Source organism: Oncorhynchus mykiss, chromosome 23, assembly GCF_013265735.2.
Source record: "Oncorhynchus mykiss isolate Arlee chromosome 23, USDA_OmykA_1.1, whole genome shotgun sequence".
Lineage (NCBI taxonomy): Eukaryota > Metazoa > Chordata > Actinopteri > Salmoniformes > Salmonidae > Oncorhynchus > Oncorhynchus mykiss.
Window position 1 is genome coordinate 16,644,578 of NC_048587.1, and position 16,325 is coordinate 16,660,902.

Below are 16,325 nucleotides of genomic sequence, written 5' to 3' on the forward strand. Positions count from 1 at the left end.
TCATCGGATGGAGCCACAGTGTCTCCTGACCCCTCCTGTCTCAGCCTCCATTATTTATGCTGCAGTAGTTTATGTGTCATGGGGGCTAGGGTCAGTCTGTTATATCTGGAGTACTTCTCCTGTCTTATCCGGTGTCCTGTGTGAATTTAAGTATGCTCTCTCTAATTCTCTCTTTCTCTCTTTCTTTCTTTCTCTCTCTCGGAGGACCTGAGCCCTAGGATCATGACTCAGGACTACCTGGCAAGATGACTCCTTGCTGTCCCCAGTCCACCTGGCCGTGCTGCTGCTCCAGTTTCAACTGTTCTGCCTGCGGCTGTGGAACACTGACCTATTCACCAGACATGCTACCTGACCCCGACCTGCTGTTTTCAACTCTCTAGAGACAGCAGGATTGGTAGAGATACTCTTAATGATCGGCTATGAAAAGCCAACTGACATTTACTCCTGAGGTGCTGACTTGCCGCACCCTCGACAAACACTGTGATTATTATTATTTGACCATGCTGGTCATTTATGAACATTTGAAAATCTTGGCCACGTTCTGTTATAATCTCCACCCGGCACAGCCAGAAGAGGACTGGCCAACCCTCATAGCCTGGTTCCTCTCTAGGTTTCTTCCTAGGTTTTTGCCTTTTTCTAGGGAGTTTTTCCTAGCCACCGTGCTTCTACACCTGCATTGCTTGCTGTTTGGGGTTTTAGGCTTGGCTTCTGTACAGCACTTTAAATATCAGCTGATGTAAGATATAAATACATATATATATATATATATATATATATATATATATATATATATATATATATATATATATAAATACATTTGATTTGAATACGATTTATAACATCTCTCTTTACTTATTCCCTCCCGCTCCCTCTCTCTTTTTCTGTCTCTATTCATCTCTCTCACATCCACGCTCTCCTCCTCTTCCGCACTCTTTCTCCATCTTACTTTTCTCCTGACAGATTCTGAAGGTCCCCGTACAAGTGTACAAATGATACATGGATAGCATAGTCTCATGTTTTCAGGCACATTCATTAATGCATGTGCATGTGCTAAAGATCCCATGACACCTGTTGCTAGAAAAGGAGTGTACGGAAGCCCTGAAGCACAAGGCAGACCACAGTCCTACATACCTACATGTTATGGGAAATTTGCTCTGTGTATTTCTCAAGGAGAAAGTCTCCACTTCTATGTCAATGATAATATAAACAAAAACACTATTGTAAATACTACGGTAATGTCTGCAAAACCACAACAGTGAATACTACAGTATATTACAATAAACAAATACACTACATTAATTACTATAGTATATGCTACAGTTTTCTTTTACTACAGTATTTATACTATAGTTAACTGTAAATAATACAGTATACTGCAGTAAATACTACAATATTGTCGGCAAAACACTAAAATGAATACTGTGGTTGTCATACCTTAGTATACTACAGTATTTTTTCATGTGGGAGAGAATGGGATTCTGTACTATGCATATCAACTCATGCAGTCCAGAGTAAGTGTAAATCCCCTGAACTTTATTATACCTCATCTTCCAAATGGACAACTACAGTATTCCTGCTGTTGGACAGCGGCTGTTTACCGCCAGTTCAATACAGAAGTTCAATAAGTACCCATCTCAACCATTCTGAAACACTTCAAGGCCAAAATCAATCAATATAAAAAATAACAGAACTCAAGTTTCTTATCCATGAATTTATTTACTTTTACTTTAACCTAGGTTATACTCCCACAGAAGTCCTGAAGCAGTGTTTTCGCAGACTGTAATTTAATAGTGGTTTTATTTGAGGGTTTCTCCTTGACTAAACCTACTAGAGAAATACTAAAAGAGCAAATTTCCCATAACATGTAGGACTGGAGTCTGAACAGATACTGTAGTTCAGCACTCAACTCTTTCCTATGACATGAACAGAAAATAATGTGGTATATAGATGTAGGTTTCTAACTTATGGGTGGCACAAATTGGGATATGGGGGAGGGGAATGGGCAGAATATATGCAAATTAATTTGTGTAGTATTTACTATAGAGTTTTTTTGCAGATCATAATTAAGTATTTATTATAGTATTCTACAGCATTCTATAGTAGGTACTATTTTATTTTTTATTTAAACTTTACTTCACTAAGCAAGTCCTTTAAGAACAAATTCTTATTTACAATGACAGCCTACCCCGGCCAAATCCGGACGACGCTGGGCCAATTGTGCGCCGCCCTATGGGACTCCCAATCAAGGCCGGATGTGATACAGCCTGGAATAAACCAGGGACTGTAGTGACGGCTCTTGCACTGAGATGCAGTGCCTTAGACCACTGCGCCACTCGGGAGTCCACACGTGATCTAGGGATAGTGTGTAGAATAATATTCTATAGTATACTACAGTTTACTACAGCATTCTATAATCAGTGCTATAGTATTCTATGGAAACTAAAGTATTTTCTTCTGCGGGATATTTATTCTCTCTCTCTCTGTGTTTCTATCCTTATGTAGTCGGGTGGTAAAAGCACCTAGCTGTATTTATTTATTTCCACAAGATGGCACTATCCCTTTAAGAGATCAATAATTAATGCGTGGGTTCTGGGATACAGTAGCACATGCACAATGAGATCCTCGTTGGTAGTAGCTGGGCTACCTGAGAGTGTTTAGTGTCCATCATGGCTTTTCGTGAAATGTATTATTAAATATTACTCTTGATGCAGCTTTATACAATTATGTAAACATGCCTCCTTTGCAATGTTCGCTTTGTAATATTTGTTCTGGATGATCAACTTAGACTGTTGATGTTTGCAGATTTGTAATTGAGTGTTGGTGGCTAACTACTGCTAGTTACATCCAGTTGCTCTCGGACCACGTTGTGGAGTTTTACAAGATATCATAAAGTGAGAATTACAATTCAAGTTGAATGTTTATTAATAGTGATCTTCCGTTATGAGGGAAACTATTATCGTTGCTGTGATAATGACATTCATGGTGTTTATTGTTTTCCTAATGCTAGGACACGTGATGTTGACCTGTCCGACGTGTGCATCTGTAGTAGCACATGGACAGTGTTGTAATCATTTAGTTGTTTAAAGACTAGATGTATTCTTTCATTTCATGCAAGACTAATTTTGACAAGGTTATTGTGAACTATTAACAAGGCTAACTTAGTTTGTGTTTTGTTTTGTTTTCTTGTTTTACAGAAATAGGCCTCTGACATTTTTTTGTGCACTTTGGCTAGATACACTTTGTTTCATGATTGGATTCACTGATAAAGTAGTAGGTCTAGAGTTTAGTTGACTCATTGCACTTTTGCAAGCGTATTCAGTAAGCAGGTTAGCTGAGACAGTAAAGTAATTCCTTATTATTGTAGCCTATTTAAAATGGATTAAAATAACTTTCCAAAGGATTCTGTTTCCATTACCAGGGACAGTTTTCAGAATAAACAACCCCAAAGATATTTCTGTGTCCTGTGCTGGGTTAACTTTTGCCAGGCTACGCTTATCACCGTCACTCTGAGGGCTCTATTTTTGTCTGGTATTAAGCAGGGGCTCAGCCTTGGAAACGGCATGTGAAAGGTGACAGTCTAGCGAATCCAACAGGTGTGGTTTCATCTTGCTGTGATATTCTCAGACGGATTTCGAGATCTCAACATGAAAAAATACAAAATGATTTCATAGGATTGAAACAAGACCATTTCCTTTTGGTCACAGATGGATGAAATCCCGGTGTGCTTCAAGCTGAAGTTGTAACGAGTCTGCAGATATTTGAATGGTGTCTTTGCGCCGCTCAGTGGATGTTTCGGTGAAAGGTATCTGTCGTCAGTTATATGAAATGGTGCCAATATTGTACTGTCGCTAAGTATGATCATATGTTTTATACAGTCCAGAGAAAGGTGAAATTCTCATAGTTATAATTCGATTTGTACTACATTTAGAAATCATTTGTAATTTCAAGCTCTATTGCCCACTTTTTGAAATGTTCATAATATTTGTACAATGTACTTGAGCTTGTGTCCTCAAAAGTGAGTACACCCCAGCAATTTATGACTATTTTTTACCAGAAAGGTGAGTTCCAGACCTTTCGAGAATTATACCGCAGTATGTTCATGGCCATTTCATGAAAAATAATAACATTTTGGTTATGTTATTAGGCAGCAATCTCAATTAATCAAGTGTTTAAAAAAAAATGTGTGCTAAAGAGCCGATAGAAAGGATGCCTCTTCACACTAACGCCAGGAGCGCATTCAGCAGGACAAAACATTTTGGAACGTTCAGACAGTAGAACAGACTTGCCTCTCCGACATGTGGAACAAGGAATCATGTCGGCCTCTATTCATGGCATTTCTATCGGCGACGTTCAACAACGGAACGTAACTGAACCTCTAGACCACCCCAGGCCATGGAGACGTACTTCTTATCATGTCAAACACCTGTTTCTTACTGCCATAGACACATATTACTTATCTGAAGCTATGTGACTGTGTAATGTGGGAACTGATCCTTCTATGAACTGCACTGTATGTACTGTATCAAAACCAACAACTGGTAGAGCAACAGCCATGCATCAAAGCTTTATTACACTTTGTTCCCAGCGGCCAGTTCTGCTCCACTTCATGGCTCTCAACCCTGGCAACTGTGGGTGATACATAGCCCAGTCTTGGCTAAACTTAACGCTTTTCAATAAAATATGACCCAATAATTCACTGTGAATTATTCATGGTCACTGTTCATAAGATCCCGGGGTTTGCGGTTCGGGCGTGAGCTGCTATTGAAATTCTCTCCATTGTTTTTCTCTCCTTTCCCCCAGACATTGGAAATGTCCATCTATTAGTCAGCGCCCTGCCCGTCCTCTCACCCATGGCCACAATTCATTTCAACATGTTTATAACCTTCTAGCTAGATTCACAGGCTGAGAAAGAAAACAACCTTTCACTTAATGCCAGTTCTATTACTGGGCTGCTGAGAGTATTAAACATTACGTATGGGCTAATATTCTATCGAAATGCTGCCTGCGCATGTCCACAGAAAAGTGGCAAAGGGCCAGGTATTTGGGTCTGGATCCAATTGGATTCAGATGTATTAATATTATCAAACTCTTCTTTATTGCTTTGAAAATCTTTTTTTTTTTCCCGTGTGTGTGTGTGTGTGTGTGTGTGGGGGAGGGTTCAGTATGATGGGGAAAGCACAGTGTACACAGCATTTGGTTGGTGGGGTTGCTTAGTGATGAATCGCTAGTGGGGATATCTGACAGAGAGGTTGTGTATAAGTTGGCCCTCGGAGATAAGTGTGTTCTACTGGTTGGTTGGCTGCCGTCCTTCAAAGAACAGGGTCAGGAACTGAGATTGGTAGCAGTTTAATTGTGCAGTCACACCCCAAACCCAGTGTCTCAGTGGAATATTTTACAGTAATGTAGCCTGCATCCCATGAGTACATAAAGCACCAGATTTACAATGTATTTACAATGTATTTACAATGTATTTACAATGTATTCATCCAGTCATTCATGTAGCCTCTCCCATCACCTAACATAAAGTACAAAGCCTTCCAGAAGAACATATCGGACTCAGATTCTCATTATTGCTCCAGCAGTGAAAATCTATGAACAATAACAAGTTACATTAAACTCTGAAACCGAGGCGATTCAAAGCATCAACACAAAATTAATAGATGTAATTGAAATAAATTGCTTCGAAGACAGCTGGTTGTGCCAATACATAACTGCAAATGAACTCAACTAAGCAGTTATGGCTTCAAAAGTGAGTGGGGGACATGACATGAGCAGCTCAGTAGATACCCCCAAACAGCATGTGTTAGCTTGTCAAGGGCAGACATGCGTCAATGATTCAGAGGAGAAACGGAGCAAACATTTGAAAAACCACATACAGTAGCAGTTCTCCCCCTAAAACTCTCCACTAGTCCTCCCTCTTGGTGGTTCAGTACTGAGACTGCCCAGTGTGGCCAGGAGATCTATTCACTGTTCCCCATCTCTCCCACATGAGCAATGTTTCTGTCTCCTGCCTACTGTATGGAAGAAAGCTCCACTCCATCATTCTCCACTCCATTTTTCATCATTTTCCCCCAGACCCACACGTCAGCTAAAACACAGAGGCACACACTTTCACAACTGCACACACACACACGCGCACATGCACACGCACACTCAGCGGTTGCTGATTGTAGCTTAACTTTGTAGCAGTGCTGCTAACAGTGCATTTCAGATTGATTGTTTCTATGTTGACAGGTGTTGATTAAGGAGTTGGAGCTTATGGTGTGACGATATCGGGTGCTGGGACTACTGAGGTGGAGGCCATCCCACAGAACACAAGTATTAGGCTGTACCAGGTTGGGCTTTACATCACTCTTCAGTTAGTACTGCTGACATCATGATATCAGAGAGAGCGAGCGAGAGAGATACACTCCCCTGCGGATTGTTAGGTTCTAAACAAACAAGAGTAAAAACTCAAATGGATGACTAGGAAAAAGTATGTTTATTCACCCACTGGGTCAAACAGGTACAAAGACAAAGACATGTTTACACAAGCACATATATTTATACCCTCCTACTAGGCGGAGTCAAGTCCTTGCCCATCTAGACAGCCAATACGTCTCTGTTGCTAAGTCAGGAACTTAATTGGTTTCCTCTTACTGGTGTAGTCATGGCCCTGCCTCAGGCTAGAACCTTCGTGGGTGTGGAAATGTGTGTGGGATAGGACTGTTCCTTCTCACTTCATCTGACCTGACCTCAGGCTGAATTCCTCGCTCCTCCCTAATCCACGGCTGTCCTACTTTATCAGTGACTGAAACCAGACTGTTGCCCTTTGCCTCCCTCCATAGGATCCATGAGATTTAACAGTAACAAATACTCCCTGCCTCCCCCCATTGTCTCACTCAGTTACTTTCCATACACATAGCTATTATCCACCCTCCATTGACCCCAACATATACCTTCATTATACATGCAAAGTAACCAATAAGTTCTAGTATGGCAACATGAATAAGTATATTTCAAGCTAGAATCCAACAGTATGTACGTGTACACATGCTGTTGCATGTATATATTTTATATAAGGTGACAGTACAGAATGTCACTTTATTTGAGGGTATTTTCATACAGTACATATCTGATTTGCCATTTAGAAATTAAAGCACTTTATAGATCTAATCCCCCCATTTGAAGATGTCATAAGTATTTGGACAAATTTCACTTACAGTGTAAGAATAAAGTAGTCAAAGTAGTATTTGGTCCCATATTCCTAGTCTGCAATGACTACATGCGTGTGACTCTACAAACTGGTTGAATGCATTTGCAATTTGTTTTGGTTGTGTGTTGGGATCCAAAAGGAACTGAATGGTGAATGGTGACTGGAGTAATGTTCTTTCTACGTGAGTAGATCAGATGTTTCTGAACATTTATAAATACAGTGCCTTGCGAAAGTATTCGGCCCCCTTGAACTTTGCGACCTTTTGCCACATTTCAGGCTTCAAACATAAAGATATAAAACTGTATTTTTTTGTGAAGAATCAACAACAAGTGGGACACAATCATGAAGTGGAACGACATTTATTGGATATTACAAACTTTTTTAACAAATCAAAAACTGAAAAATTGGGCGTGCAAAATTATTCAGCCCCTTTACTTTCAGTGCAGCAAACTCTCTCCAGAAGTTCAGTGAGGATCTCTGAATGATCCAATGTTGACCTAAATGACTAATGATGATAAGTACAATCCACCTGTGTGTAATCAAGTCTCCGTATAAATGCACCTGCACTGTGATAGTCTCAGAGGTCCGTTAAAAGCGCAGAGAGCATCATGAAGAACAAGGAACACACCAGGCAGGTCCGAGATACTGTTGTGAAGAAGTTTAAAGCCGGATTTGGATACAAAAAGATTTCCCAAGCTTTAAACATCCCAAGGAGCACTGTGCAAGCGATAATATTGAAATGGAAGGAGTATCAGACCACTGCAAATCTACCAAGACCTGGCCGTCCCTCTAAACTTTCAGCTCATACAAGGAGAAGACTGATCAGAGATGCAGCCAAGAGGCCCATGATCACTCTGGATGAACTGCAGAGATCTACAGCTGAGGTGGGAGACTCTGTCCATAGGACAACAATCAGTCGTATATTGCACAAATCTGGCCTTTATGGAAGAGTGGCAAGAAGAAAGCCATTTCTTAAAGATATCCATAAAAAGTGTCGTTTAAAGTTTGCCACAAGCCACCTGGGAGACACACCAAACATGTGGAAGAAGGTGCTCTGGTCAGATGAAACCAAAATTGAACTTTTTTGCAACAATGCAAAACGTTATGTTTGGCGTAAAAGCAACACAGCTGAACACACCATCCCCACTGTCAAACATGGTGGTGGCAGCATCATGGTTTGGGCCTGCTTTTCTTCAGCAGGGACAGGGAAGATGGTTAAAATTGATGGGAAGATGGATGGAGCCAAATACAGGACCATTCTGGAAGAAAACCTGATGGAGTCTGCAAAAGACCTGAGACTGGGACGGAGATTTGTCTTCCAACAAGACAATGATCCAAAACAGAAAGCAAAATCTACAATGGAATGGTTCAAAAACAAACATATCCAGGTGTTAGAATGGCCAAGTCAAAGTCCAGACCTGAATCCAATCGAGAATCTGTGGAAAGAACTGTTCACAAATGCTCTCCATCCAACCTAGCTGAGCTCGAGCTGTTTTGCAAGGAGGAATGGGAAAAAATTTCAGTCTCTCGATGTGCAAAACTGATAGAGACATACCCCAAGCGACTTACAGCTGTAATCGCAGCAAAAGGTGGCGCTACAAAGTATTAACTTAACAGTTTTTGATTTGTTAAAAAAGTTTGAAATATCCAATAAATGTCGTTCCACTTCATGATTGTGTCCCACTTGTTGTTGATTCTTCACAAAAAAATACAGTTTTCTATCTTTATGTTTGAAGCCTGAAATGTGGCAAAAGGTCGCAAAGTTCAAGGGGGCCGAATACTTTCGCAAGGCACTGTATATCCAGAAAATGCAATGATTAAGAAAAATCACGAACGATTCATGAATAAGGATGAGTGAGAATATTACAGAGGCTACAAAATGGCCTGCTAACCTCTCACCACAACCAATAAAGCATACCACCCTGCATACCACTGCTGGCTTGCTTCTGAAGCTAAGCAGGGTTGGTCCTGGTCAGTCCCTGGATGGGAGACCAGATGCTGCTGGAAGTGGTGTTGGAGGGCCAGTAGGAGGCACAGGGGACACAGTGATTGGGGACACTGCCCTGTGTAGGGGGAAGTTAAATGGGTGTCCTTGACTGTCTGAGGTCATTAAAGATCCTATGGCACTTATTTTAAGAGTAGGGTTGTTAACTCCGGTGTCCCAGCCAAAATCCCAATCTGGCCCTCAAACCATCACGGTCACCTAATAATCCCCAGTTTACAATTGGCTCATTCCTCTCCCCTGTAACTATTCCCCAGGTTGTTGCTGTAAATGAGAACGTGTTCTCAGTAAAAACTTACCTGGTAAAATAACCAATAAATAACGGGGGGTCTTTGTCCGTCTATAACGTTCTCATTCATGATTATCGTGTTCACAACCATCTTCTATTCTTACAATAAAAATAACACAATACCTTCTCCCCCACGCACATATTATTGGACAAAACATAATCTGAAACACAACCAAATCAAGCTGCAAATGCATCCAACAAGTTTGTAGTCACACGGTTGATGTAGTCATTGTGTGCAAGGAATATGGGACTTTCGACTACTTTAATACACTATGAGTGAAATGTGTCCAAAAACCTATGACATCTACAAAATGGTGGGGGGCCTAGATATATAAAGTGCTAATTTCTAAACAGTAAATCATGTATGTATGAAAATACCCTCAAATAAAAGTTATATTCTGTCACCTCATATGAACATTTTTATCTCAAATCCCAACACCTAGTCAGTCATTTCGTGTTTCACAGGTCCTCGCTCAGTCTCTCACTCAACAGGGTGTGGGATTTATATAAGACCTATAAGTCCTATCACAGCCACCTCCATCAATTATGATGGAGGTGGCTGGCTTCACTATTTCAGGCCCCTTACAGAAGTGCAGCCTTGTTCACTACTGAGGGCTGGTATTAGGGAACAAGACTCCTGTGATGGGGAACGCAGGGAAAGAGAAGAGAACAAAGGAAAGAGAGGGAGAGTAGATGAGAGCAGGCGGGTAGGGGGGAATAATTAGGCCTTGATCTGTGTTACATTGCAGAATTCACACTTAGTTGAGAGAGTTGCGTGATCTTTTTTTTAGACTTTAAACGAGGCCAGAACATACCCTGTGGTCTCCAATAGGAGTCCTCTCAGGCATAGACTCATCAATGCGTCTGGCTGATCGTCCACTGTATCAAGATATTGTCAGCGTAATGCCTACTCCATTCACCTGTGTCCCAAAACAGGATTCTGTAAGTATCTCAGTTGGAATGATGTATGCCAAATGATCTGAAGAGAAATGATGAACCTCACCCTAAAAGATCCCTAATACTACCAAAGAGAAACTAAATTACCATTCCAGTGGTAGTGGAATCAACAGACACAAAGTTTGACAAAAGCCTTTGTATCTGGAGCAGTTGGGGACAGAGAAATTACTCAGGGGTGGAATGGAACATTTGCTGTACAATTAGGTATCAGTGGCAGAGAAGGGAAAATAAGAATTGTGGGTGAGAGATAAAGAAAAAGAGTAGTTGGAAGACAGACAGAAGAAGAAAGAGCCTGTGATAGATTGCATCAGAAACGTTTAGGTATCCTATTTAAAAGAAATATGGGACTAGACACAGTATTTTGTAAAAAAAAATATTTGATTAGATGCTCTCTTGTCTGTCTAGAGCTGTGCCCTAAAAAGTAGCATGGGATTTCATCTGGCAAATAATCCATATTAATTTAATAGCCTCTTAAATACAGGTAACTGCCAAAATAATGGAAACTTAAATGAGGGATAAAATAATATTGAAAGCAGGTGCTTCCACACAAGTGTGGTCCCTGAGTTAATTGAGAAATTAACATCCCATCATGCTTAGGGTAATGTATACAAATGATAAGCAGGCCATTATTTTGGCTACCATGACTAGGACGACAATGCCCCCATCCACAAGGCACGAGTGGTCACTGAGTAGTTTGATGAGCATGAAAACGATGTAAAACATATGCAATGGACGTCACAGTCACCGGATCTCAACCCAATGGAGCACTTATGGGAGAGTCTAGAGCGGTGCATGAGACAGCGTTTTTCACCACCGTCAACAAAACACCCAATGATTGAATTTCTAATGAAAGAAAGGTGCCGCATCCCTCCGATAGAGTTCCAGAAACTTGTAGAATCAACACCAAGGTGCGTTGAAGCTGTTCTGGCTTGTGGTGGCCCAACGTCCGATTAAGACACTTTCTATTGGTGTTTCCTTTATTTTGGCAGTTACCTGTATGAGCCCCAGTCATCATCCCTTGTGATTGACTACAATACAGCAACCATATAGCAGTCCTTTACCACCCCCGTTTGATAGCTTTCACAACTGAATGTCAGTGACACCAAGTTATATTCAGATCTATTTATACTTTTTGAAGTAATGTTATGGCACCTTGGTATTGCTGATACACTATGGACAATGTCAGTGTCAGTTGGTATCTCTGTGAGCCAACCCGTATGTAAAGAGTATGCAAGCATGACTGAAGTCGCTTTGGATAAAAGCGTCTGCTAAATGGCATACAATTTATTACAGTGGAAGAAAATTGTAAACTCAACATGCAAAGTGTTGGTCCCATGTTTCATGAGCTGATCCCAGTAATGTTCCATATGCACAAAAGGCTTATTTCACTCAAATGTTGTGCAGAAATGTGTTTACATCCTTGTAAGTGAGCATTTCTTCTTTGACAAGATAATCCATCCACCTGAGAGACGTGGCATATCAAGAAGCTGATTAAACAGCGTGATCATTACACAGGTGTGTTTGCCACACAACACCACAGATGTCTCAAATTTTGAGGGAGTGTGCAATTGGCATGCTGACTGCAGGAATGCCCACCAGAGCTGTTGCCGGAGAACATCCATTTCTCTACGATAAGCTGCCATCCCAGGCCCACCCATGACTGCACCCCTGTCCAGTCATGGGAAATCCACAGATTAGGGCCTAATGAATTTATTTCAATTGACTGATTTCCTTATATGAACTGTAACTCAGTAAACATTTTGATATTGTTGCATATTGTGTTTATATTTTTGATCAGTATATGCAGTATATGTAATAGTCACCAGCTGAGAGTCTGCTAACATGTGAAGCTACCTGTTATGTCGGGTTGCAGTTTAGATGGAGCTGGGTTGACGAAATTATTTAGCTGGTTCTACTCTAAAAATGCATGGAATTTATAGCCAATCACAACAGACCAGAATCACCTCTTAGAGTATGAGCCTTTTGAAGTTGATTTGACAATGTGTCAGACTGGCAATTATGGCTGAGGCTGTTAGCACATCAATGTCAAATCAGTTATTATTTTGATACGTCTCATAACATAAGTCCTAAAACCGTATTTTCATCAAACGTTCCTTCAAGACTGCATCTAAACTGCGGTGTACTTTGTATCTTTTATATATGACGGCTTGGCTGTTTCTGTTGGGTTTTTGTTGTTGAAAGACTGAGATAGTAACAGTACTTGAGATACAACAACATGTGCCAAAGGAATTACTTAATTGCTATCTGTCCTGGAATGAACCGGATAAGCTGGATAAACTTTGATCACAGGTAGGGCCTAAATTGTATTAGATAGCAATTTAAACCTAACTTCCCTGTAGTGGGTTGGAGAACACGAATAGAAAGGGATAAAGGACACGGTTGTAATGACACATGTACACATGTACAGTCGCTATTTCATACTGTACTCTGAAGAGATTGGCCTTTACCTAACTTCATCTGAGGAAGAGGATGACCCAGCAGGGACCTACAGCAGCTATGGAGGAAAAGCTCAGCTGTCCCATCTGCTTTGAGTTCTTCCAGGACCCAGTGAGTCTGAAATGTCAACACAGCTTCTGCCGCAGCTGCCTGGAAACACCAACAAGGATTCAACAAAAGCAGCGCAAGTGCCCAGTCTGCAGGGGAAGGAATTCCATAGACAATATCCAGCCCGCAATGTCTAATATGAAACTGAGGAACATAGTGGAGGCCTACCTGCAGAGAGAAGAGAAGAAGGGGAGTGGGGGGAGAGCAGTGGGTCTTGTGGTGTGCGCCAGACATAATAAGAAGCTCAGGTTTTTCTGTGAGGAATGTGAGGAACTTGTTTGTGCTGTGTGTGTGGAGACCGAGCGGCATGCCAAGCATAAACACCAGCCAGTGAAGGAGGAAGCGCAATGGCGTAAGGTACTGTGCTATAGCTGGAAGACAGATCTACTTGCAGTCTTTTCCTCTTACTAACCGAGTTGCATTTGGTATTAGATAAAAGTACCAGTACAGAATAGCTGAGAAACCAAATCTACCAACCAAAAGTATTTTTTACTTCGATCCATCATTTTTCTACTGTTACCCCTCCCTACTTCTCCACCACTATCCCCACTCTATTCCATTATCTACCCAGAGGGAAATCACTTCATTGATCTACAACCTTCCTGAGAAACTGGAACTGGACATAAAGCAAGCGAGAGCCACAAGAAAGTGTGCAGCACAATACATCAAGGTATGTCGCTAGCTAAATTCCACAATATTACAAAGATAGGCCTATTACAAAAGGTATTACATAGACATGTACCTATGCAATATCTATCTTACTGTACTGTTCCAACTTCCAGACCCAGGCCCAAACCACAGCAGGACAGATCAAGAGTGAGTTTGCTAACCTCCACCAGTTCCTGAGAGTTGAGGAGGAGGCCAGACTGGCAGCTTTGAAACAGGAGGAAGGGATGAAGACAGGGTTACTGACCGAGAGGATCGCCCGTCTTGCCAGCAACATGACCTCACTCCCAGGGAGGATCTCAGACATACAGACCAAGATGAAGACAGATGACATCTCGTTTCTACAGGTCACACTTTATTTTATTACTGAGGCTGTCTCAATCAAAGATATTATTCTGTACTGAGGCTTTCCCAAACAAATATATTGTTCTGTACTGAGGTCCACATGTGTTCTTGTTTCAGATGTACAAGGACTTGAAAGACAGGTAATGCAACATTACAATGATCATCAATAGTCAAGTATCTGATCAGTCACCAACACTATTATCATGCAATGTCTGCACTGTCTGTCATTTCAGGGCCAAGTATACATTGCAGGATCCAGAGCCTGTATCGGGGGCACTGATAGACGTGGCCCAACACTTGGGAAACCTGAGGTTCAAGGTCTGGAAGAAAATGCAAGAGATGGTGCAATACAGTGAGTCCAAAGTTTTATAAGCAACTGCCCACGCATTTGAGGTCATTGACTTGCTTCAATGACGCAGAAAAATGATCAGTTACTAAACATTATAGTACAATATCCAGGCTCCAGTGTCAGTCATTCATGCCATGAATCACGACTGAAGTAACAATAAAATGTCATCGTTCTGAGCTAGTCTGATTACTGACAATAAAACTGATGAATGTTCTGATTCCTGAATGACAAACTGCTGACTCATGTTCTGTTCATACAGCCAGAAATACATTAAACTAACATCCGTGTATCTGACCTGGTGTCCAACTAACCTGTCCACTCCCTCTGTCCCAGCCCCTGTGACCCTGGATGTGAATTCAGCCCACCCTGATCTACTGATCTCTGGGGTCCTCCTGGAGGTGAGTGACAGACGATCATCCCAGCCTGTGCCTGATAACGCGGAGCGATTCGACAGCTCAGTGAGCGTGCTGGGCTCTGAAGCCTTCTACTCAGGCATTCACAGCTGGGAGGTGGAGGTGGGGCCTAAGAAGGCCTGGACCCTGGGAGTGGCCAAAGAGGGTGTGGCCAGGAAGGGCAATGTGATGGTCAGCCCAGAGGGTGGGATCTGGGCAATGGGGCTGTGGAACGGGGAGGAGTATAGCGCTGGAACCTCCCCGTTGGGTACCCCTTTGGTCCTGAGTAGGAAACCCCAGAACGTCAGGGTCAAGTTGGACTATGAGAAAGGAGAGCTGTCCTTCTATGACTCCAGTGACATGTCACTCATCTATATGTTCGAACAGAGGTTCACAGAGAGACTGTTCCCCTTCTTCTCTCCCTGCCTTAACTCCGATGGCACTAACCCTGGAGTACTGAGTATCTGCCCTGAGAAGGTGTTTGTGACTGTGACACCTGCTCACTAAGGATCTGTTCTGGTGATACTACTTTACGATCACTCACCGAAGTGTCTGTGTTGGTAAAGTCTGTCACAGTGACTCTAGTGGTGACAGTGATGTCTGAGACACCAATGTGTATTCCCAAAACTTTGTCTGGGGTACTTTCCTGTTAATTAATTTATTGAGAGAAAGTGTCATGAATTCCCTACTTTTTGTTGGTATGTTCAATAAAATTACAGTTAGAAAAAAAGAGTTCCAAAAGGGTTCTCTTTTTGGTTCCAGATAGAACTATTTCTGGTTCCATGTAGAACCTTCTGTAGAAAGTGTTCTAGATTAAATCTAAAAGGGTTTTACCTGGAACCAAAAGAGGTTCTTCAAAGGGCTTTCCTATAGGGACAGCTGAAGAACCTTTTTGGTTCTAGATAACACCTTTTTTCGAAGAATGTACAGTTGTGGCCAAAAGTTTTGAGAACATTAATTAATTTCCACAAAGTTTGCTGCTTCAGTGTCTTTAGATATTTTTGTCAGATGTTAGTATGGAATACTGAAGTATAATTACAAGCATTTCATAAGTGTCAAAAGCTTTTATTGACAATGACATGAAGTTGATGCAAAGAGTCAATATTTGCAGTGTTGACCCTTCTTTTTCAAGACCTCTGCAATCCGCCCTGGCATGCTGTCAATTAACTTTTGGGCTACATCCTGACTGATGGCAGCCCATTCTTGCATAATCAATGCTTGGAGTTTGTCAGAATTTGTGGGTTTTTGTTTGTCCACCCGCCTCTTGAGGATTGCCCACAAGTTCTCAATGGGATTAAGGCCTGGGGAGCTACCTGGCCATGGACCAAAAATATAAATGTTTTGTTCCCCGAGCCACTTAGTTATCACTTTTGCCTCATGCCAAGGTGCTCCATCATGCTGAAAAGGCATTGTTCGTCACCAAACTGTTCCTGGATGGTTGGGAGAAGTTCCTCTCAGAAGATGTGTTGGTACCATTCTTTATTCATGACTGTGTTCTTAGGCAAAATTGTGAGTGAGCCCACTGGCTGAGAAGCAACCCAACACATGAATGGTCTCAGGATGCT

General features: G+C 41.6%; 1 protein-coding gene and 1 non-coding gene across 2 annotated transcripts; one reads left to right on the forward strand and one right to left on the reverse strand.

Moving 5' to 3' along the window:
* Positions 1–1,802: 1,802 nt before the first annotated feature.
* Positions 1,803–1,855, reverse strand: LOC118943947. Its single transcript, XR_005039292.1, has one exon. It is a non-coding gene; the product is annotated as a U7 small nuclear RNA (small nuclear RNA).
* A 10,125-nt stretch (positions 1,856–11,980) lies between these two features.
* Positions 11,981–15,291, forward strand: LOC110502342 (E3 ubiquitin-protein ligase TRIM21). The gene is made up of 6 exons (XM_021580288.2): positions 11,981–13,365; positions 13,580–13,678; positions 13,791–14,021; positions 14,137–14,159; positions 14,253–14,371; positions 14,702–15,291. The coding sequence occupies exons 1-6, from the start codon at positions 12,934–12,936 to the stop codon at positions 15,265–15,267; spliced, it is 1,470 nt and encodes a 489-aa protein (XP_021435963.1). The 5' UTR covers positions 11,981–12,933; the 3' UTR covers positions 15,268–15,291.
* Positions 15,292–16,325: the final 1,034 nt, after the last annotated feature.

Excerpts from the sequence above, each read along its gene's own strand:
- LOC110502342 (XM_021580288.2), top strand. The coding sequence starts at position 12,934 with ATGACCCAGCAGGGACCTACAGCAGCTATGGAGGAAAAGCTCAGCTGT. Across the intron at positions 13,366-13,579 it reads AGGAAGCGCAATGGCGTAAG|AGGGAAATCACTTCATTGAT; the intron begins GTACTGTGCTAT and ends TTATCTACCCAG. Across the intron at positions 14,160-14,252 it reads TACAAGGACTTGAAAGACAG|GGCCAAGTATACATTGCAGG; the intron begins GTAATGCAACAT and ends CTGTCATTTCAG.